This window comes from Polypterus senegalus, chromosome 5 (assembly GCF_016835505.1).
Source record: "Polypterus senegalus isolate Bchr_013 chromosome 5, ASM1683550v1, whole genome shotgun sequence".
NCBI classification, from domain to species: Eukaryota; Metazoa; Chordata; class Cladistia; order Polypteriformes; family Polypteridae; genus Polypterus; species Polypterus senegalus.
This window is the reverse complement of record NC_053158.1, coordinates 81,036,243-81,060,276: the sequence shown is the minus strand read 5'-3', so window position 1 is coordinate 81,060,276 and position 24,034 is coordinate 81,036,243. Positions and strand designations below refer to the sequence as shown.

Below are 24,034 nucleotides of genomic sequence, written 5' to 3'. Positions count from 1 at the left end.
ATCACCTCGATAGACATGTTAATGGGGGTACAGTTGGAATGATAAAGGAAATGGGTACCTGAACAATGTAAAGTAATGCTAAAATACCTACACAATAACTATAATCGTAATAAATGAACAATAAAACAGCAGAGAAGCCGTGGATTAAATAAAAAGGCTGTAGTTATCAGCAGGGAGACGTGAATCCCGTGGCGAAGCAAGGAAGGGAATGTAGAGACTGGAGCGATGGACAGCCTTATATAGGCAGGCTGCCAACAACGTGGGAGGCGTTGGGATGGGGGACCCAACACCGCCTCACACGGTGACCGAGCTGCAGGCTATGGACTTATATATGTACGTAAGTAGGATTCAGTTAGCGTTGGGAACCCGCGTACCAAATTTCTTGAAGATGGGCCCATAAGTAACAAAGACCGTTGAAAAGTTCAATATGGTGGCCGACAGTGGCATCATACCACCGAAATAAGTACCAAATTTCAGCCTTCTACCTACACGGGAAGTTGGAGAATTAGTAACGTTGGAAAGTTCAATATGGCGGCTGACAGTGGCGTCATACCACCGAAATAAGTACGTACATTAGTTTCGGTTAGCGCAGGGAAGCCGCTTACCAAATTTCGTGAAGATGGGGCCATGAATAAGAAAGTTCAACTTGGCGGACATTGTTGACCGTTACGTGTAGAATTTTGAAATGAAACCTGCTTAACTTTTGTAAGTAAGCTGTAAAGAATGAGCCTGCCAAATTTCAGCCTTCTACCTACACGGGAATTTGGAGAATTAGTGACGCTTGGAAAGTTCAATATGGCGGCCGACAGTGGCATCATACCACTGAAATAAGTACGTATATCAGTTTTGGTTAGCGCAGGGAAGCCACCTACCAAATTTCGTGAAGATGGGGCCATAAATAAGAAAGTTCAACATGGCGAACTTTGTCAAACATTATGACCGTTACGCGTAAAATTTTTAAATGAAACCTGCTTAACTTTTGTAAGTAAGCTGTAAGCAATGAGCCTGCCAAATTTCAGCCTTCTACCTACATGGGAATTTGGAAAATTAGTGACGTTGGAATGTTCAATATGGCGGCCGACAGTGGCGTAATACCATCGAAATAAGTATGTACATCGGTTTCAGTTAAGCGCAGGGAAGCCGCCTACCAAATTTCTTGAAGATGGGGCCATAAATAAGAAAGTTCAACATGGTGGACGTTGTCGACCGTTATTACCGTTACGTTTAGAATTTCGAAATGAAACCTGCTTAACTTTTGTACGTAAGCTGTAAGGAATAAGCCTGCCAAATTTCAGCCTTCTACCTACACAGGAAGTTGGAGAATTAGTGATGAGTGAGTGAGGGCTTTGTCTTTTATTAGTGTGTATACAGTATATATATATATATATATATATATATATATATATATATATATACACTAGTAAAATACCAGCCAGCGGAGAAGTAGTGTGTTAAAGAAGCAATGAAAAGAAAAGGAAACATTTTGAAAATAACGTAACATGATTGTCAATGTAATTGTTTTGTCACTGTTGTGAGTGATGAGTGTTGCTGTCATATATATATATATATATATATATATTTACACACACACACATAAATATATATATATATATATATATATATACATATACACATATATATACACACACACATATATACATACATATATATATCTACATATATACACATACTGTACATATACATACACACACACATACTGTATATAAACATATATATATACATATACATACATATCTACATATGTACACACACAGCTATTTCGTATCAGTGCAATACGCTGGTTGTTAAAACGGATAACTTCCGCTCTTACGTGCAAGTCTGTGTGGATATTATGAACTATCGTATTTGTTCAAGTTCTATTTAAATTTTAAATAGAAGGAATTTTTATTTAGTCGACAGAAATATCTTTGGTAGGAATGGTAAAAACAGACAGGAATATTATTCCTGAATAAATCGACTCAAACCTTTATGTTTGGTGTGAGGTTCTGTGTTGCGGAGATTCTCAGGATGGACTGCAGGTGCTCATCAGTGAGGCGACTCCTGTACAATAATACAATACAGTTTATTTTTGTATAGCCCAAAATCACACAGGAAGTGCCGCAATGGGCTTTAACAGGCCCTGCCTTTTGACAGCCCCCCAGCCTTGACTCTCTGAGAAGACAAGGAAAAACTCCCAATAAAACCTTGTAGGGAAAATGGAAGAAACCTCGGAAAGGCAGTTCAAAGAGAGACCCCTTTCCAGGTAGGTTGGGCGCAGTGGTGTCAAAAGTAGGAGGTCAATACAATACAATATACACAACAGAACAATTCCTTAAGACAGCATAATAAAAATTTTAGAATTACGGTTTAACAGTAGATGATATGACATAATTAGGTTTCGATATTTTTAGAGTCCTGGAGACCTCATCCATCTAGCTGCATCTCCATTTGGCCATGCCACGGCTGAAACATTGCTCCGATGAAAGGACCTCTCTTTCCCATGATTCCTGTGATCCTCCATCAGGGATGACTTTACCATAGGCAGGCAAACAACTTGGCAGGTGGGCCGTGGCACCAATGGCCACATTTGGGTACCGAGAAAAGAAACAGAATAGGTGAGGGTTAGTATTCAAATATAATTATCATGTTACTTATGTTATAGTGCTAATGACTAACAACAGAGATGCAGTATGTACAGTTAATCAGCAGCTCTAGTCAGGATATGCTAAACTGAAGTAGTGAGTCTTCAGCCGGGATTTAAAGGCTGAGACCGAGGGGGCATCTCTTATGGAAGCAGGAAGACCATTCCACAGTTTAGGGGCCCTGTAACTAAAAGCTCGACCTCCCACTGTTATTTTATTAATCCTTGGAATCCTAAGCAGACCGGCATCTTGAGATCTTAATGTGCTCAGGTTTGTAAGTCATGATAAGTTCAGACAAGTAAGCGGACCTTGGCCATTTAATGCTTTATATGTTAAAAGGAGGATTTTGAAATCTGCCCTAAATTTAACTGGGAGCCAGTGTAAAGATTTAAGAACTGGGGTTATGTGTTCATATTTTCTTGTTCTTGTAATAATTCTTGCAGCGCATTTTGGATTAACTGGAGGCTGTATAGAGAACAGTTTGAACAGCCAGTGAACACCGCATTGCAGTAGTCAATCCTACTAGAGATAAATGCATGAATTAATTTCTCACAATCCTGTTTATTTAGAAAGCGCCTTAATTTCCTAATATTTTTAAGATGGAAAAACATGTTTTGGACGACTTTGTAATATGCTTTAAATGACATGCTAGAGTCAAAGATAACTCCTAGATTGCGGGCTGATTCAGTAAAATTAATTGGGATTCCAACTGAGTTAAATGACGACAAAATATTGCTGTGATCAGCGTCATTCCCTCCAACAATTAACATCTCTGTTTTATCTGTATTTAAAGACAAGTAGTTCTCATTCATCCATTCCTTTAATTCACTAACACAACTAATTAAAGACAACATCGGAGAAACTTCATTTGATTTAAATGAAAGGTATAACTGGGTGTCATCTGCATACGAGTGAAAATTAACATTATGTTTCCTAATGAGAGATCCCAGTGGAAGCATGTAAAGTGAAAACAGTAAAGGTCCCAGTACTGAGCCCTGCGGACACCATATTGAACTTCTGTGTATAATGATGGAGTACTGTCAGCACATTTCTGTACATACTGGAATCGATTTGATAAATAAGAACTGAACCAAGCGAGCACGGGCCTGTAAGCCCAACATCGTTTTCTAGCCTGTGCAGTAAAATAGAATGGTCAATGGTGTCAAATGCTGCACTTAAGTCCAACAACATAATTACAGTGGAATTTCCTTCATCAGAGGATATCAGAATGTCATTTACAACCCGTGTTAGTGCCGTTTCTGTACTATGACCAGTGCGAAAGCCAGACTGGAATTTCTCAAATAAATTGTAATGCGTAAGGTGTGACTGAAGCTGACTGGCGACTACTTTCTCTAGTATTTTAGAGAGAAATGGTAAATTTGAAATAGGCCTATAGTTATTTAGTATGTGTGGGTCTAGGTCTGACTTTTTAAGTAAAGGTTTAATGACTGACACTTTTAGTGCATCAGGTACTGTGCCATGCAATAATGAACTATTGATAATGTTTAGAATAGGTGCTACAAGAACATCCATTGCACTTTTACTAGTTTTGTTGGCACTGGATCTAGGGAACAAGTAGTGGGCTTCATTTTAGAATTAAAGTTAAGACTTCCTGCTCAGTTACAGGATTAAAATTATTAAAGTGCTGAATGCAATGTGAGCAGGGTCTGCTAAGCTAGTATTTGGTTTGTACTGTGATGCTGAGATCTGGGATCTTATATTTTTAATTTTCTCATTGAAGAAGTTCATAAAGTCTGTACTGCTAATATCTGTTGGTATTTTGCACTGTTGATCTGAATTCCCATTTGTTAATTTAGCCACTGCTCTAAAAAGTACCCTAGGATTTTTATTATTGCTATCTATTAATGTAGAATAGTATTCTGAGCGAGCTTTAAAGAGGGCCTTTTATATTTATTAACACTCTCTGTCCATGCAATTTGAAAGACATGTAGCTTTGTTGTTCTCCATCTGCTCCAGTTTTCGACACTCTAATTTAAGAGCTCGAGTGTTTTCATTAAACCAGGGAGAGTTTCTATGTGCTTTGATCACTTTTGTTTTAGGGGAGCCACTGTGTCCAGAGCATCTCTCAAGGTCACATTATAATGTGATGTTAGCTGATCTAAATTGTTTTCCGCGTTTACATTTGATGTTAACTGATCTAAATGGTTTTCCACAATTACACTCGACTTACTCAAGGTATCTATAAATTTTGAAGCAGAATTACAATCTAGATGTCGCACTGTCTTTGTTTTAATCTGCGAGTGCTGGCATGGGCAGAACTAAATCAAACGTAATTAAGAAGTGATCGGAAATAACTACATTTAATGGAGTAATATTTAAATTTTGAATTTCAACTTTGTAAGTTATAATTAAATCTAATGTATGGTTATGATTATGAGTTGGACCTTTGACAATCTGACAAAATCCTACTGAATTTAACAAATAAGTAAAACATTTGCTAAAAGTGTCAGTTTCCACATCAATGTGTACATTAAAATCCCCATCAGAACTACGTGATCATAATTTATAGCCAAATCAGACAGAAGGTTGCTAAATTCAGTCATGAACAATGAATATGGCCCTGGTGGTCTGTAGACTAGCACTATAATTGTGTTGGAATCTGTTTTAATATTTAAAATGAATGCCTCAAAGGATGTAAAGTTGCCTAAATTTTTAGGAGTGATTTGCATTTTGTTACAATGAATTATTCCAAGGCCTCCTCCTCGACCAGAATCTCTAGACTTATGAAGGAACGAGTATCCATCTGGTGACGCCTCAGCTAGGGAACAGTGTCACATTTACTAAGCCAGGTTTCAGTAAGAAGACACAGATCAGATTTTGTACTTAATATATATCATTTACCAAAACAGCTTTAGTGCCAAGAGAGCGAATGTTCAATAAACAGCATTTAAAACTGCATGGTTCTTTCTGAACTGCTGATATATTTTTGTTTTAATTTGAATTAAATTTCTATTACAGATGCCCTGGTGGAGTGTCTGGTTTTATCCCTTGGTCTAATTATACACCTTATTTTTGGTTATCAATTAATTTATGGTTTGTTTCAAGACTAAATTTACTGGATGCCCCACAACAGGGATTATGGGTAACAGCTTCAGGAAAATAACAGGTGGGATAAAGAACAGCCTGTGATTTAAGATCACATGACTGCGGCCTGGATGGTGCTCTAATCAGTCAACCAGGCAGTTTTGCTGCCAATTTTGGGATAATACATAAGATCCCTCCAGTTAGGATGAAGACCATCTCTTCTGAAAAATCCAGGCCTTTCCCAAAAATCATCCCAATTGTTCACAAATGCTATGCTTTTATTTGCACACCAGGTTTCTAGCCAGCAGTGAAAGGAATGCAATCTGCTATAAATCACATCCCCTCTATACAATCTTGGTAAGGGACCAGATACAATTAAATTCCGACATTTTGTTTTAGCTTTGGTGCATAGAGATGAAGTTCGCTTTAATACCTCAGATTGCTGTAAATAAATATCATTAGTGCCGACATGCAGCAATAAGGTAGATACTTCATCGTCGGCAACACGGTCCAATGCGCCTTTATGCCAGAAATCTTGGCCCCTGCAAGGCACTTAACATTAACTGCTGGTTTAACATAGTTTGGAATTCTAACATTCCGCACTATGGAATCGCCAATTATGAGCACTTTATTATTCTCAGTTTCCACAGGCTGCGAGAGCTGAGAACCTGTTCTGGGTCCGAATTGGTGACCTGGGTGCTGGGGGACTAAATTTTGGATTCTTAGACCCCCGTCTTACTGTTACCCACTCGCCCTGTGGCTGAATTGGTGCTGCTGATTTCGGCCTCGCACTGACTACAGTGGGACCTGGAGAGACTGAAGCCGAATCAGATGTAGCCGAATTGTCTAAACAAACCGAGTCGATCCAATTTTCGGTTTGCCTAATCGCTATCAGATTCCTAACGCGGTCCTCCAATTCGCGTATTTTCCCGACCAACTCTAAATTAACTAAACATTTTTGGCAGGTGAAGCTATCTGCACTGTCGGCCGGAAAACCTGAGCTGTACATACTGCAGGACACACAACATATAAACGTGCCCTCGATGGGCAGAGAGCAGATAGAACTTACATTAAATGTTGAAGTCATCTTTGCCGTTTTTATAGGTGCTTCTGCGCTTTCCGTGTTGAGCTGAATCACCGTCGCTTTAAGTTTCCACCACCCGCTAAGTGATCGACTTTAATTTCTCACTGCCGGTTATTTCTACTGGTCAGCTGCCGGCTTTATCTCAGGTGAACTTGCTCGTGTGCTTTCAAAGGGCTACGTGCCTGTGGGAGACGCCGCCGCTCTCTGCTTCCGCTCGCTGATCCGCTCTCTGCTTCCGCTCGCTGATCCGCTCTCTGTGCTGTTTTGTTAGTCTTTATCACTGAGAACAGCTTCTCACACAGATATGTGCTACCAAACATGCACAAGGTTCGAGCCGCATGTAGACGGACTTTTTTTGTTCTTCAAAGTCACCAAAGCGCCATGCAAACTCAGTGCGCTCAGTTTATCAGCAAAGTGCGTATTTGAGAACACCGTAGTGACGACTTGGTTCAACATTACTTGGCAACTGGGAAAGTGGGGCAAGTTGCACTGGTGCATTTGTGTCTCCCATAAAAGCAGTTTCACTTGAAATCACTTTGTGATTGTGCACGGGTAAAAACGTCCACTGAAGTGTCAGATTCTTATTTAATTCTTCTGCTTTCTGTATGTTCTGCATTGCATTCAGGTCTTTCAGGTTACCCTGATGTTTTTTCTCATAGTGCCATCTTAGATTAAATTCTGTAATTACAGCCACATTAGCTCCACAAATGAGACACACGGGTTCAGTAAACATATACTCAGCCTCCCATCGGTTTTTAAAGGCTCTATTTTCAGAATCAACTTTTCTCTTCAGCATCGTGTGAGCTAGCTTCGCAATAACTTGCAGCATCATAAACTAGACTTGATTAACGCGGTAATTGTTCAGCAAGGCAGCTGAAGCGCTGCATTATGGGATCTGTAGTTTATTGTGTTACCAGCGCTTCATATACCCGGGCCATTAATAACAATAATACATTATATAAAATGTTCTCACGGGCCGGATATAATTACACGCCGGGCTGGATGTGGCCCACTGCCCTTGAGTTTGACACATATGGACTAAATAGAACTTGAAAAGATATATTTTTTCAAATGTGATCGGCAATTCAGATAGAGTTGACACGCACTACAGCCTGCATGCCTCAATAAGTCATCCTCCCTCGCTCTTACTTTTTACCGTTCATCTAATGAATACACTGAGTATGGCTTTACCAAAACAATCATTGATGGCGAATAAAGTATCCATTATTCGAGTATGTAGAGCGGGGTATATATATATACATATATATATATACCCGCGTATCGCAGCGGAGACGTAGTGTCTTAAAGAAGCTATGAAAAAGAAAAGGGAACATTTTAAAAATAACGTAACATGACTGTCAATATACAGTAATTGTTTTGTGAGTTTTACTGAGTGTTGCTGTCATCAAGGATTTGATTATCATTATTTCTTTCAATCAGGTTCGTATTTGTAGGATGTGTTGTGTTCAAGTTACATTCCGTGTTTGTCAATCATTGTAAAGATGACAGGTTTCATTTATCGATTCGTTTCTTACTGCATCAATAAACAGCTCGTCTTCTTCTTTATCAGAGACCCGACACACTACATGCACGGGTTTTTTTTGTTTTTTTTACACTGTCTTCCTTTAGCGGGACATTGACTTTTTCCACCGTGTGCTTTGTTTCCACGGTAGCTGCATTTATGAATATGCTTGTATGTATCAGACGCTTCATATTTTTTGCTGCCTTTTCAATTGTGTAATTGCTTTTTGTTCAGCTCTTTGGAACTGTTCCTTTTGTCTGTGCACTGCGCCAGTTCACGTGAGCCGCGGTGTACATGCATCGAGTTTCCCAGCTGTGCTGGTGCCATGTCGCTATGTCCATGGCTGTATCTAATGTTACCGAAGTCCCGGCACTTAAAACTTTCTCTCGCAGTTTCGCTGAGTTTGTGCCAAACACCACCCTGATCATCTCATCTTCCTCTGCATAAGCACAGTCCTTCACCCGTGAATATTTACCCGTGGCAGTTTGCTATTGGATTGCCGCTGACGGACGGCCTTATATGGGTAGGCACTAAATTACAAACGCCAGCGGCAGCCTGTCTATGAACTTAATTTAAAGTTTAGGTTTACATCGTGCTTTGTTTCCGAAGTAGCAGAACTCATGAATATGGTTGTATATGTCACTCGCTCGCTTCTTATTGTTTTGCTGCCTTCTAAATTATATAATGCATGTTTTCTTCAGCGCTTTTTTGGCCTCTTCCTGGTTTTCTACGTACTGCGTGATTACGTGGAAGGCGTGATGATGTCACACGAAAACCGCCCCCACGGTTTCAAGCTCATCTCCATTACAGTAAATGGAGAAAACAGCTTCCAGTTATGACCATTACGCGTAGAATTTCGATATGAAACCTGCCCAACTTTTGTAAGGAAGCTGTAAGGAATAACCCTACCAAATTTCAGCCTTCTACCTACACGGGAAGTTGGAGAATTAGTGATGAGTCAGTCAGTCAGTCAGTCAGTCAGTCAGTCAGTCAGTCAGTCAGTCAGTCAGTCAGTCAGTCAGTCAGTCAGTCAGTCAGTCAGTCAGTCAGTGAGTGAGTGAGTGAGTCAGTGAGGGCTTTGCCGTTTATTAGTGTATATATATATATAATGTTGTCACAGATGTCTGGGGTTCTTACCTGGCAAGGAGGACTGGAAGGAGGCATTAACAGCTTCCGGGTCATGAGGGGACAACTGCCCTGGTTTAGGAGATGTCCATGGGAGAAGAGGCACAGCTTTTAACCCGCTGGGACCCATCGCCACCGCCAGTGGGTGACTTAAGCCTTGTGGGACCCGGAAACAGTTACTTTCGCCACACTCGGCAAAATGGGGGAGGAACCTGCCAGGGACGCCCGGAGTGCTTCCTGTGCAAAGGGCAGCACTTCCGCCACACCAGGAAGTGATGCCGGAAGGACATAATTAGCCACCTGGAGCACATCCGGGCGGGAATAAAAGGGGCGCTCTTCCTACAGTCGAGGAGCTTGAGTCGGGAGTGGGAGCAGAAAGAAGCTCCCAGGAGGAGATAGGCGCCAAGGACTGAGGAAGAGAAGAGTCTTATTGTGGTTATTGATTAGGTGTGTGCATTGTGTGGTGTTCGGGACTTTAATCCTGTGTTTATTAATGGTAAATAAACGTGTGAATTTTATAAAGATGTGGTTTCCGACTGGTGGAGTCTGGGCAAGTCTTCTGTCTTCGGAGGCTTCTCCTGACCTGTCTAGCTGCTCCGTAGCTCCTCCTGGCGCTGTCGGTCTACTTGCCTTTTTTCTTCACCATGACGTATTTGGACAACAGTTTGTGCCATTTTTTTCTGTGTGTCCTGACGTTGTCCTCTTAGTTTTCTCTGTCCACAAAAATTTGTATTCAGGTCCTCTGCCAGCGACGACTTGTCGGTCATAGCGCCAAGTCCCGCAAGGTTATACTTTGGCCGAAGCGGGCGTAACTGGTCCTTTAAAAAATAAAATAGACACAGGGCAGAGACGTTACCTTGATGCCACTGTCTGGCGTTTTCCCCTCTGAAATGGGGCCAACACTCCCCCCTTTGACCAACACCCTCGTCGCCGAAACCTCTGCACCTGCTCCAGTATCTTTCGCTCCTTCCTGCTGACTTTGGGGCTTCCTTCTGCCACTATAGAGGGCAGCCTGTCACACTACATGAGCTCACAGGCTCACATCTCATTTTGTAGGAAGAACTGGCTTTCCTCCTCCGATTCTTCCTTTTCCTCTGGAGCATTCTGGCGACTTGGGTCTCCCTATGGAAAAGGAATAGATCCCTCACTGTCTGTGCCCCTGTGGAACGATGCGAGACTGATGCTGGCTCCGGCAGCAGGGTGCTAGGACCCACAGCACTCATCAGCCGGCGTCTTGGCTCCACCCCTTCCAGGCGATCAGCTCCCCGCGTTGTAACCACTGTCAGAAAAGCGGCTACTCGTTCTCCGGAACTGCACGATACCGGGAAACATTTGCACGCTTCTCCTTTTCTCTTTACGGTACCGGTTTTACTCACCTGTACCACCACAATCCTCCGGCCAAAGATTCCAGCGTCGCGCCTCTCTGCCTCATGACATAATGTCTGTTGTGGCGCGACCACCTTCCCCTCCAGCTCGTCTAAACAGACACAAAGGTTGTGTTTTACCTGCTGCACCATCTGCTTTAATCGAAGCATCCTCTCCAATTCCTCTCGATCTGCAGGTAAAATTGGCTAGCGCTGAGTGTGACATGTATTGCTTGGTCCTGTAAACTGTAGAAAGTCAAAAATAAATACAATAAAAAAATAGCAACATTTCTGGAGGATTGGTTACCTCATCTGTGTTGACTTCTAAATCCCACCCAAGAGACTCTCTGTAAGCTGGTACATAACTAACTTATTCCCCAGGCCGATGTGCTTTATCCATTTTAAAATTAAAGAAATAGTAAAGTCTGTTTAAAGTATTTACAATCCAAATAAATACATTTTATAATAAAAAAATCAGAACCTTTTATGATTTTCTATCAACTTTTTCCACCAGACCTACGCTGTAAATATGATCACTTCTATTAAAATCTCTTGTGAATGTGAAACCATTTTTAATTAGTTTTTTTTCCTGTATTTTCTGAACTAATAATTGAGAAAGAGATAGAAAACAGAGATAAAATATATTATGTACATGTAGCATCCTCCCAAGATATATTTTTCCTCCTTGTCTAATACTTGCATATAAACTTTTTTTAAATACCCAGTTATCCTTCTATATAAAAGTGGTCGGGATTGTCCTTCCGTCCCGTGAGTGCTATGCAGGCGCGGAGTTTCACACATGCCCTGTCCATTTTGCAATGCACGATGGGATTTGTAGTTTCGTTTTTCCAGGTAAAAGATGATTTTCTACTCCAGACTGTGCGATATCTTTTTCTTTCTTACTATATAAAAGCGGTTGGGATTGTCCTTCCGTCCCATGAGTGGAAAGCGTAGCGGTATTCCGCTTATCACAGACTTACTACTTGCAGCTTTCGGTACGAAGCGACATGATGTGAGCAGAGTTCTGGTGCTCCCATCATTCCCTTGCTTTTGTGCGTGTTGCACTGGAAAAATAGACAAAATTATGTCTCTGGAAATAATTAATGTTGATGGAGTACAAATGCCTCACCGCGTAGTAAATATCAGGGGGGTTCAAACGGGCGACCTCAATATAGAAAAAAAGATTAAATTTCATCACAAAAATAACAGAAACTACGAGTATTAAAGTAATACCGCTCAAATACCAACCAAATTAATGAGTTTGTATAAAATATCAAATTGATCTACATATTGAATTGCATTAAGAAGTGTTCAACTTAAAAGTCGGTCGCCTTAAAAGGAGGGTGAGCCTAGTTGTATATACATTTTTTGTTGTAATTTTTTATTAGGAGTGAGGAGTTTGTCACTTATACTACTTAAACATTTTGGCTAATACTTTTACCAGTCAAAGCTTTGCCTTTTAAAGTTACAAGTTATGTTTATAGCTTGTTAAATCTTTAAGACTATGCCTGTTGAAGGGCTATACAACGAAACTTTGTAAAAAAAAATACCTGTAGTATAAAATAATTTGCCTCCTGTGAACATTATATAAAAAGTCAGTTAAATGCTTTATATCAGTGACGTCCAGATATTGCTGTATAAAAAGCAGTCCCTTCAAAAAAGTTCCTGCAGAACATAAATGACCCACAACAGGTATATTTGTAGCTTCTAAAGTACTGGACAATGGGTAATAAGTATTTTATTTTAAATTAACTATACCAAATATGCTATTTATGTGCATGCTATATTTTCCACTTGCTCCTTTTAGGCCATCAACCTTTTATACAGTGCTGTAAACTACATATTATATTATAATATTACATATTATAAGTCAAGTGGCACTTTTACAGAAATTAAACTGATTGTGGATTCTTAGATTGATATCTTTTTAATAAGTGAAAATATCACTGCTCCATTTAATGTCATGTTAAATTTAATGTGCTTTACTTCTTAGCAATTTTTGCAGACAGTTGTTTTAATTAGTGGTAGAGCCTTCAGTGTCCACATAAAGTATTCATGCCACTCTAGTACCCTTTGCATGTTTGCCTCAGATGTATTCCTTTTTGTTGAGTCAATTGTCATGCAACCAGAATTAATCTACAGATTGTATTTGTGTGTCTGTTATTGTGGGATATGTTTTGGAATGCCAACTGAAAATGGTGGATTAAATAAAACTGTTTTTAAAGTAACTGTAAATTTGATAATTATGCTATTATTTTTCAAATCTGAATCAACAATGGCTGACCCTGCAATCTGACCCGCAAAGGTCATGCGAAAAGACAGTTTCTCTTTAGAGATTTAATAAAGTATATCATTATCATCAATTAGCCATTTAGTCTTAATATTACACATTGTGCCATGTAATGTCATAGTAAGCATTAAAATTTTCTAAAAATATAAATATGTAAGATATATTGTGTTTGTGTTATCTAATACTATGTTTATATATACATGTGAATATTTCTTAAACTGTGGTACAATTTAAGTAGTAACAAAGACATTTTTAAGTCTTTGCTTCCTAATGTTTTTAGTTTCCTTTAAATTAGCATTAAACTAGCTAAACCAGGTTGCTGTCATCTCACTCCAAAATATCTTGGTTGGTTGTAATTGAAGATCGCTTATTTATTTGTAGGTTGAGATGTTCCTCTTGGGGTACACACTTCAGTATACAATAACAGTATACCGACTCTACAAATGTGAAACTGATGAGTTTATCTCCTATTACCCCGATGATCACAAAGAAGATTGGCCAGCAGTGTGTCTAATTACAGAAGATGACCGACATTATAACGTACCAGTCAAAAAGCAAGAAGAAACAAGCCTAACATTGCAACCTGATTAACTTGCATCTTTTCTGTTGAAAAAGGAACATTAATAAGTGGTACCTCACAATTCTTTTGTTCTGGTGCATCCAGTCTGATTTGCACATACCAGTAGCAGATTTAAACATCTGTGCTGGTTCTAGTCCACTTTACAAACAGTAAAGTGGGATTTGTGCTTGTTCTAAGAAAAGAAACTGGAATTATGTTTATAAGCAAGACATCAATAACTCATTCTGTGTTGTACTTGTAATGAACTGGTTACAGAAATGTTTACTGTTTTATTCACTTTTGACATTTTATAGCCCATAGGTTAGATAATCCATTGAATGTTACATTTCCTTTGCTTTAATAGTGGTGTCTAGCTAATCTGAAATCTAAACTAGTGTACATAAACTGGATTACAGTATATTCAAGAGCACCTTCAATTAAACAAAATGTTTAAAATTAAATATTAGTTTAAGATTATAAGGCTTTTTTGGTATAAATCCTTAATTTCCTTCTAATTTCATAGATATAATGGTTACAGTGCAACAAAAGTGACGTTCCTTTGTTGTCTTTTTTTGTTCTTGAGATTTTTAAGGAAAATTATGTAGGAAATGTGGAGGGATAAGAAAAGATAGTACCTCAGGTTAAAATTTTTTAAATTTATTTTTAAATTAAGTTAGCTAAAAAAAAAAACTTTCAAAGAGTCATAAAATTAATCAGTCTAATTTCTTTTTAACATAGTCTTCATCTTTAGCCCAGAATTTTTCTTCAGATTGCATGCTTAGATTTTCATGAAAATAAAGAAAAATGTTATTGGTAGGTTTGCTGCATTTTGCTCTGAGATTTTGGGAAGGTTGCTTCAGAAAATATAATTGTTTAATATATGTTACATATCAAATACAATTTTTGTTTAAAAAAATGACCAGAATAAGCTTACTTTAAAGATGTATGTAACAGTGATTTCCTGATAATCTTCTCAAGCTACATACAGTCAATCGTTTTTTGTTGTTTAAACCGTTAGCCAGATATTGGCATTATTAAGTACAATTTTAAATTACCTGCCCATTTTTGAGCTCACTTTTTATTATTCATTTTTGCTAGGAGTAGAATTATCCCAGCAACAGGAATAAGTTTAGAAACTGTCCATTGCAGGGCAAAGGTTTTCAGTCCCCAACTCATAATATGTTAGTTTTACAGTTCTGCCAAGGAACTGAGTGGAGAGTCAAGTGCCATTGCATACTATCCTGCTTTTGCATGATTGAGTTGGCACTAGAATCGTGTGTTTTTTACATAATGACAAGACATCTAGGTTCAGTTTGATCTTCAGTTCTGTAATTTTTTCTTTGAGTATAACATGATAAAAAGCAAAATGTGGCTATAGTTTCAGCAGGATTTAAGTCTGTCAGCACTTCCACATAATAGTTATTTTAACTGTATCTGGTATTCCCCTGAAGATGGCTTTGAACAGTACAATATGTGCATGTATATTGAGTATAGACAATAATATTGTTAAATATTGTGTTTAAAGGAATATAGAACATTGTATAAAACTCTACTGGAAGTGTAATATTTGACTTTATTGGTCTTATGTGGTGTATTTTTTAATAACACTAATTTAAAATTGTTGTTTTATATTTGTATTGAAACCACCCTTTGGGCTTTGGACAGTTTAAAAAACTGAATTTTTTGTGGCTCATATTCAGTCTATTGAGGCGAGCTGGCGCCCTGCCTGGGGTTTGTTTCCTGCCCTGTGTTGGCTGAGATTGGCTCCAGCAGACGCCCATGATCCTGAAGTTGGGATATAGCGGGTTGGATAATGGATGGTTATTCAGTCTATACATTTATTTTAATGTTGTACACTTATGAAACATTTTGTGCAGAATATTTTAAGAGGAATTTTAAATTTCTAATGCAGACAGCATTGATAATGTTTTAATAACTGCAACATTAGTACAGCTGTTTTTATGTTGGTGGCACTTGAACAACTTGTCTTAGCACTTTGTTTTTCTTGAAGATTTTGTGCTTTTTCTTCCTGGGGATGAATAAAGTGTCTATATCTATCTGATATTTGAAAAGGCTTAGAAGAGTCCACTATGTTAGTAAATAATTATTTTTTAAATTGCACTCAGTGGCAATTTATAAAAGATGCAAAAGCAACAGTGATTATTATTGGGGGAGGGGGAGAAATTATGCAAAGGAGCCAAATTGCTGTTACTTGAAGTTTGTTAATAAAGACTATATTTATAATAATGTTTGTTGATTTTTTTGCTTTGTCTTTCCTTTTTAACATCATCTCATCATCTCAAGGTTTTTGGGGGATACATGTTGAAACTATACTGTAAAATTTGGTTTAGGGAATTGATCTTAATTCTGCATTAAAGAAAAGAGAAATACATGATTGCAGTTATCTTTTATTTTTTTTCCTATGTTGTCTTTTTTCTTTTCCTTCAGGAAGATCCTGCTTCTCCATTAAAGTAGAATGTAGACTCGGTTTTAAGTCAGCCGGCTGAGTTTATTCATGAGATATGGTAAAAAAGGTATTCTTATGTTTAGAGTAGTCTTAAGCCTAGACATGTACAGTAAATGTGCATTATACAGAGAATCTAAAAGCAAAATTGAAAACCATGTTGTTTAAGTGCCATTGATTATATTTTTTTAATATTTAGTTTTATAGAGAACTGGAAAAGTTAGTAAATCAGTTTTCTGATTTTTTTTTTTTCATCATACTGCTGCACAAAATATTAAACACAAAAAGTGCCATAGGATCTTAAATTTGGTTAAAAATAACATTCTTATGCAGATAAAGTAACGGGTTAAAGCCATTTAAATCAAAGCTCACCGTTTACAAATATGAGTTGAGGCATTAAAAGTGCCACACTACACTTCATGTCTCTACTCTAAATGAACAGAGAAGAATATGTAACAGTGACTTGCAGACTTAAACACAAAGGGAAACCTTTCATGGTCACATAGCACAAACAACACACACACACATACACACACTGCTCTTCCACACAAGTGATGATCTATATTCATCTTCCTAAATGAATTTTAAGACAGATGCTGTCATTGGAGATTTTAATAAAGAAGGTAAAAGATAGTGTTTTTATTCATCTCAGGAAAATAAACATTGAACAAAACTTACTATAGAACTTAAACATTTAATCTAATGTCAGTCAAGACACAAAAGTAGCTGTTTAATGAAATAAATGGTGTTAAAAGTGCTTGCAATAAAACAACCAAAACCGGCAGTTGCCAAAGCACTGAGCTAAGATCTCCTAATGTCTTCTCTCCTTTTGGATTCCTTGTTCCTTTTGCACAGTATTTATTTAGTATAAGAAATCTGTACTTTTTGGTTTGTGGTATATGTCATTTAAATAGATATTCTGCTTTCTTTATAGGATGTTAAGCTGCTTTAACATAAATTCTGTCCAACATATTATTTGCTTTTCTGGCAAAATCAACAAAAGAGAGAAAATGTGTACCTCATAACACCTTAATCCCAGACCCCCAAAAATATTTTATTAAAAGCAGCTATAGGTGAAGTCCCATGATTGATTCAGTTAACACATGATGAGATTAACCTGCTTTATAAATTTCAGATAAAAGTACAGTAAAGGTCACATTAGTCATTTCTGAAACATAAGACAGAGAGAGAACAAGCCCGATTATGTGAAGGGCTGAGTTAACAATTAGGTTGACATTAGATTTAAAGTAATACTCCACCCAGTAATGATATTTGTATATGTTATTTACCCCATGTGCTTTGCAGTGGTAGCATTGATATTTTGCTTTTGGTTTCATGCAGAATGAAAACTAACAGTATGAAAACACCCATGAATTCACCCAGTCATATGCTCACAATGTGCAAAACGCATTTTGACATTTATTTATCGTTCTCTGCAGTTCAGCATTGGTCTCCTTTGCTGTCCATTCAGCTTTGAACATATTGTCAATGTGAATAAAACCAGCTGGGTTGAGTTGAGCTACATCTCACTGTCCTCCAGCCGTTATGGGGAAGATGAAGCATCTTTGTGACACAACAGTGTGTTGACCAATCTCCTCATCATTGTACCAACTATTAAAAGCCAACATGTTGTATTCATTTCCTCATTGACTTAAGAATAAGTGCATAAGATAAATACATTTACCTTTAACCAAAAGTATAGGTATATGGTATATTCAGCAGACTAAAATGTGAAATAAGATGCACACACATTCAGTAGGTAGTCTACTGTATGATTTATTTGTTTGATTTGATGGAATTTTACAGACGGTAGAAGAAGTTAAAAAAAAATAACATACCATGAAAACAGTATTTTAAAATGCATGACCCCTAACCTCTGCCTAATAGTGAGAAGGTCTTGGTACCTACTGTAGTCTGTCATCAGAACAATCTAAATGTGCAAGGACATAGATTCAGTATGAGATTAGATAGGCAGCACAGAGTTACAAGATCATGTTTGACTCCCTCATAACTCATAGGTTTTGCAAATAAGCCAGTGATGGTTCTCTTCTACAAATATCTTATTCCAACATATCTCACAAAAACATGTTTGTATTGAGGTTTGGTGATTTTGGAGGCCATTACCTTATGCTAAATTCACTGTTGTGTTTCTAGAACAGTTTTGAACGTCTTGTGTGGAAAATTATCATGTGGGCATTCTTAGGTGGATGCACACCTGTATAAAGTGGCATGGTTGAATGGCAGCAATGTGCATTTACCTTCATCTGTGTTAATTTCTAGTTACATTTTGAATGTAGTTCAAGCACCTTCAGGACATACAAACTTTTCTCAAGATGCAAGCTTTCTAAAATTCTGTGGCTTGAACCAGTTCCCAATTTGAAAATGATTGTCCAGTGTTGTGTGACAAAGTATAATAGTTGGAGCTTGCAGATAGAAACAGTGCTATCACAGACCCCATCTCTTCACACCAGCATGGCCTGATGGGCCAGTATAGGAGAGTTAAGCTTTAGATGTGTTACAAATGCCACTGCTTCAGTTTGAATGGAGGCCACTGGAGGTTTATGTAGGTGATTAGTATGACTCCTCCAGCCCAAACGGTGGCAAGAGGAGAGATCCCACTGGAGACAGATACAGTGGGAAACCGCCGTTAAAACCCAACCAGAAGTTGTTATAGGGCCAAGCACATTTAAGTCAGCCAGGGCTCAGAACTACCAAGGTGTGCTGTGAACTGGTAGGCATGTAGCTTTAGGAAACCAACCCTGACTTTAAAGTTGTTGTTATCCTGGAATGACATTTTACTGGCGAGCCATATCATTACGTATAAGATAACAGGACTGCAGAGTTGTTAGACGTGAGGAGTTTGGTAGTTATTCCAGTGGTGCGTCAGTGATAAAGTATACACAATGGGGCACGGTGAGGCTGACAAGCATTATTTCCTCTTAGCTTGTGCTTTACTTATCCTTCTCTGGTGTGTTTTTGGAAAATAAATATAACTTTATTTAAACTTGTTGATTTGTTTGTTTTTTTACAGGTGTAGTAAGATGCATGAGAAAACCCTTTTTTGTCACAAAGCTTAAACCCACTAGAAGAGGCTTTAACTACATGGATTCTCCAGACCTTGAATAAACTGCTTTCTTCTGTAAAAGTTAACAGTGACACATGCTTTGGGTTAGTGTTCTCCTCTGTGTATCTCAATAATAGCATTATTTATAGTATGAAAATAGGGACTTTTCTTTTATGATGAAATTCCTGTTATAGTGGAAATTTTGGATTTTAGTTGGAAGATTCTAAGTTAGTCTTAACAAGTGGTTTAACAAGAATGTTTTTTTTTTTTTCTTCTTTAAAGGATAAAAAAAACATGAACAGAATTAATTACAACATAATTTCAGCAAACAAAATGTTAGCCACGTTTTCTTTTGTCCGAGCTACAGGTATTTACTTTACTGTATAAAATGGAAACTGGAAGGGTATTATCTGATGCTTTATTTTAGTGTTCAGTGTTATCTTCCCTGGAATCATTTGCCACGTTTGGAATTTTTTCCATTACTCATAGACTTTTCTAATATACAGTGATTTTGTGAACTTTAATATACCTTATACAGTATATAATGTTTATTTTTTTTACCATGTGTAGCAGTGTTATGAGGGTTCATTTACCATGTGCTGTTTGTGTTTTGATAGTTTTTTAGTATGAGTTAATGGAACTTTGAAGAGAGAATTAAGAGCTTAGAGTTAAGGTTAATGTTTGCCTTAACGTTTTAAACAGACATTTCTTCTCATAAAACATTTTAAGAGGAACAGTAGTTAGGGGAGCTTGGTAGATCAGTTGTTTTGGCTGATGTTATTGTCTCCCTCTTTTTTAGTTGTTTCTGTGGTGTAACATTTTAGGGTCCATGTCTGTGTGCAGATTTTTAATTAAAATGGTGTGACTCAGGCTTCGTGGGTGTGCATGTTCATGTAACCTCGGGATGTTTAATGGGGAGACTGGGACTGATCGGTCTTGCACGTGAGGATGTGGTTGGTTCCAATTTTCTCATTGACTCTCGTAAATCGTAATTAGGACACCACGCCCACAGAGGAATAAAGGGGAAACAAACAAAAAAGAAAACCGCAAAAGGCAGAATCTGGCAGTGGAGTAGAAGCCGAATGGCAGTGGCCCTGTGAGAGAATGTGGCACTCCATGGGTGGTCCCCCACTGAATAGTCTGGAAGAGCAGGGATGAGTAGAGAGGTCTTCCTTTGGATCCAGTAAATGCCAGGAACAGGGTGTATGAAGACCGAGGTCTGGCTCTGATGTTACAGGAGGCAGTAGTGCTGGGAACCACAGTTGTCGGTATCTCCACCTGTCTAACCTGTGTGGTGAGCTGTGGGAGATGTGGAAAGGAAAGATTTGCTGGGCTTTGACAGTGTGATTTACCAGTGATAAAGGATCCTGATGTCTGCATGGTTTTATTTTATGATTTTCTTTTTATTATTCTACTCTGATGCCTAATGTTACTGTTACTTTAACCTATTTAGGTCCAACTGGCATTTCAACAGGCTTTCTGAGTCGATTGTGTATGTGGCAGGCACCACACTCAGGATCAACTTCCACATTAAGCTATAACATTTTATTTTGTAGGATCCCCTTCAGAAAAATCAACTCTGGAACAAAAAATGTAATACCAATTAAAAATAAACCTAAAATGTCATAATTTCTAAAAAAAAATATTCCACTTGATTGGAACTTTTATTTATCTGTCAGACAGTACTCTTTTTGGATAAGACCCCATTCTTTGCATATTTTAATGGAACCATTTTTGCTTAGTTTTTCTTTTAAGATTACTTTGGCTATGTTGTTTTCAGACAAAGGAACACAGGTTTTCATCCAGAATGCATATTATATCTATATTAGTAAGTATATAGTTTCTACTTCTGTGCAATTCACTGTATTAAGCTCAGAAAAATGTCTGATAGTTTGGAATGCTTTTGCATTTTTCTCAAGGCCTGTGTTTCTTTGAGTTAATATCCTCTTCAGTTATCCTTTTCAAACCTTCATGATGATCAGATTTAGCATCCTGCACAGTCACAACGTGATCCATCACTCTCCAGGCCATGATACTTCTTTATGGTAGTCTTGCCCACATTCCAAAGTACTGTACATTTGATACGTTTATGGTTTTCCTACAAATGTACAGTATATACAATACTCCCATGTCATGTTTTCTTTCGTAACACAGCTTGGAGATCTTATAAAAGCGCCTTGTTGTTCATACTTTATTAATTCTGAATTACATTACCCATCAGTGGAGTGTAGTTTTACTGTTTTTTTCATTGAGATATTCTATAAATAAACTGACAGCAATTATTTTTTCCCATTGTCTTAATTTTTTGCTTGCATGGCTTGTATAAGAAAGATGTTACAATTTGAATTAAGATGACCATTGGCAAAAATAATCCATCCTTGTTTAAGTCAAATATTAGCCTTCATTTTTTATGATGTTATAAGCAAATAGCTTGACATGAAACATACCATTTGTAAGCATTGTCATATTAAGATTACATATTCCAGCAGCACTACAAATACAAGGACACATTTTACATGTCTGAATTTAGACACTGTACCAATATGTTTGTTATGTGTTGTAATGGAGTATTTACAGTCTTATTCTGGGAAAATATTGAAATACTGGAATTCCCTTTCAACACTGAAAAAAGATTTAAGAAGGAATAATTTAATTAAAACAGTTTATACTGTTGGGTTTAACTGACTTGCAAGTTTTCCCCGACAATGATAAGATTTCTTGTACTTTAACGAAATAAAACAGAATAATAAATTGCAATATATCAGTAAATCAAACTGTTGTACTTGCAAAAAATCCTTATATATAATTTGATACTATCCGTATGTATGGTGTTTGCGTCAATACCCCGTATGTATGATGTTCACGTCAATACCTCGACTAAATGCAAGTTAGAACCATGCAATGGAACTCTGCCTCTGTAGTTAGAACATAACATGGCAAACGTGGATACAGTATATCACATGCTGCGTCGAATGCTTCAGTGACACTGCTGGATGGCTGAGTATAGTAAGTTGGTGTTGGTTCGAGCAGATAACAGTAAGTTCGGTTGCTTTTTGGAACGTTGCTTTGGTGTGGCGTACTTTCCAGGACTAATATCGTTGACTGACTTAAACCCTTCAACGGCTCCGGAACCGTAAGTAATTTAGAATGTATCGCCATTTGCTTGGCATGTCGAAATCTATCTTTGGGCAGTTCAGTTTTGGCATCCGTTCTTCTGACATCTATTGGCAAACTCAGTAATGACGGCTGGGTATTAACAACTGTCATTGTTTAAATTTTAGCTGATCTCAGATCTAAAATGACCACAGCAACATAATTATTACTCCAACTCCGATTAGAATCGTAAAATACGGTTTGTTTTGAAAATTTGTTTGCTGGAAAAAATCAAATAAGGTGCACCGAAGAGCTGAGTTCACGTCTCGCAGCCCCGTTTAAACAGGAAGCTCTTCATTACATCGGCCGAAAAGGTCTACAGTATTTTAAGCACAAATCAGTGCCATGATAACAATCATTTCAAGGACTTAAAAAAAACAAATAATTCTTTGCAGAGAAAGTATGGATTTGATCAGGCTCCCAGTCGCTAGTGTATACATACACACACATATATATATATATATATATATATATATATATATATATATATATATATATATATACCTGTATATATTACATCATGATATAATGGTGTCTGTGACAATTTCCAGCTCTAGTGAAGATCTACGGGAACCACAGAATTTTATGAACTAATCAGATTTTAAGGATTTGAGTGCAGTTTTCACTTCATAGGATTTCAAAGGCAGTTGGCTGTTTTAGATTTGTAACTGTTATTTAGATTTATTTGAAATTCATTTTCAAGAGTGTTTAATGTTTTTCGCTGGACTATGTAATACCATGTGCAAATATAGATAAATATGTTCAGTTTGATTTGTTTTTGGCTTTAAAAGCCAAAGAATGTGAAGATTTTGACACAGTACTGTATTTTCTTTTCTGTAAGCAGTGTGAGAGCCACACTTTTATTTCTGAAGTGTTGTGAAAACTACTTTCTTACAGTGCAAGCTATCTAAAACAATGAGTGTGAATAAATTGAAAAAAATAATACATAACTAGATCTATAAAAACACACACATTTGCCTGGCCAGTAATTTTTTTATTTATAAAACAAATGCATTATTTCTGAACACGTGGATAGTGAATGCTTTGAGTTCCACAGAAAATGATCGCAAAGGAAAGTGTGTAAGAGTTAAAGCCACTGAACAGGAAATCACCCAGTGAGGACGAGACTGCTCCTATTTCTAACCAGTAACATTACATGATGCATATCTCACATTGCTGCAGGCTATGCTACAGCGCAAAATGATTCAGAAAAATAGAAAAATATTGTTTAGCACCAAGAGTACTCAGATGCTAAAAACATGCCTATTTTGCCCCATAATATGACATCCTCGATTGGAGTGTTTCAAAAGTCTACTTTCTCTCATTTCTAGACTGATTCGTGTTTAAGAATTGGCTGTTACCAAATAACCATCTAACTTCCAATTCTGGATATTCTCTGTGCCATTGCTGATTTAAAAAAAAAATAATGAAGAATATATAATCACATACCCATTAGTTATCTGCTGACCATCATTACATTACTTATTTTTGTCTGTACTTGTTCTATCAAGAAGGGTGGACACCACTACTAACATCAAACAAAACAGCCTTTAACATCAAAGTTGTATAACTGATCCCTTATTATAAACTGCTAAGTACAAAGTGATCCACTTTCACATTGCTCACAGCATATAGAATTTACAGCCTTTACTCAATTTCTTATCCTGTTAAGGTCAGCAAGACTACTGCATTTATTAAAATGAAGGCACTGGCCAAGTAAAA

At 37.5% G+C, this 24,034-nt stretch overlaps 1 protein-coding gene across 3 annotated transcripts in view; it reads left to right on the top strand.

Moving 5' to 3' along the window:
- Positions 1 to 16,075, top strand: part of otulinb (OTU deubiquitinase with linear linkage specificity b) — a 140,948-nt gene extending 124,873 nt beyond the window's left edge. For all 3 annotated transcript variants that reach the window (XM_039754880.1, XM_039754883.1, XM_039754881.1), the window contains one exon: positions 13,454 to 16,075. In XM_039754880.1, coding sequence (XP_039610814.1) covers positions 13,454 to 13,663 — 210 coding nt within the window. In that variant the 3' untranslated portion in view covers positions 13,664 to 16,075. The remainder of the gene's footprint in view (positions 1 to 13,453) is intronic.
- Positions 16,076 to 24,034: the final 7,959 nt, after the last annotated feature.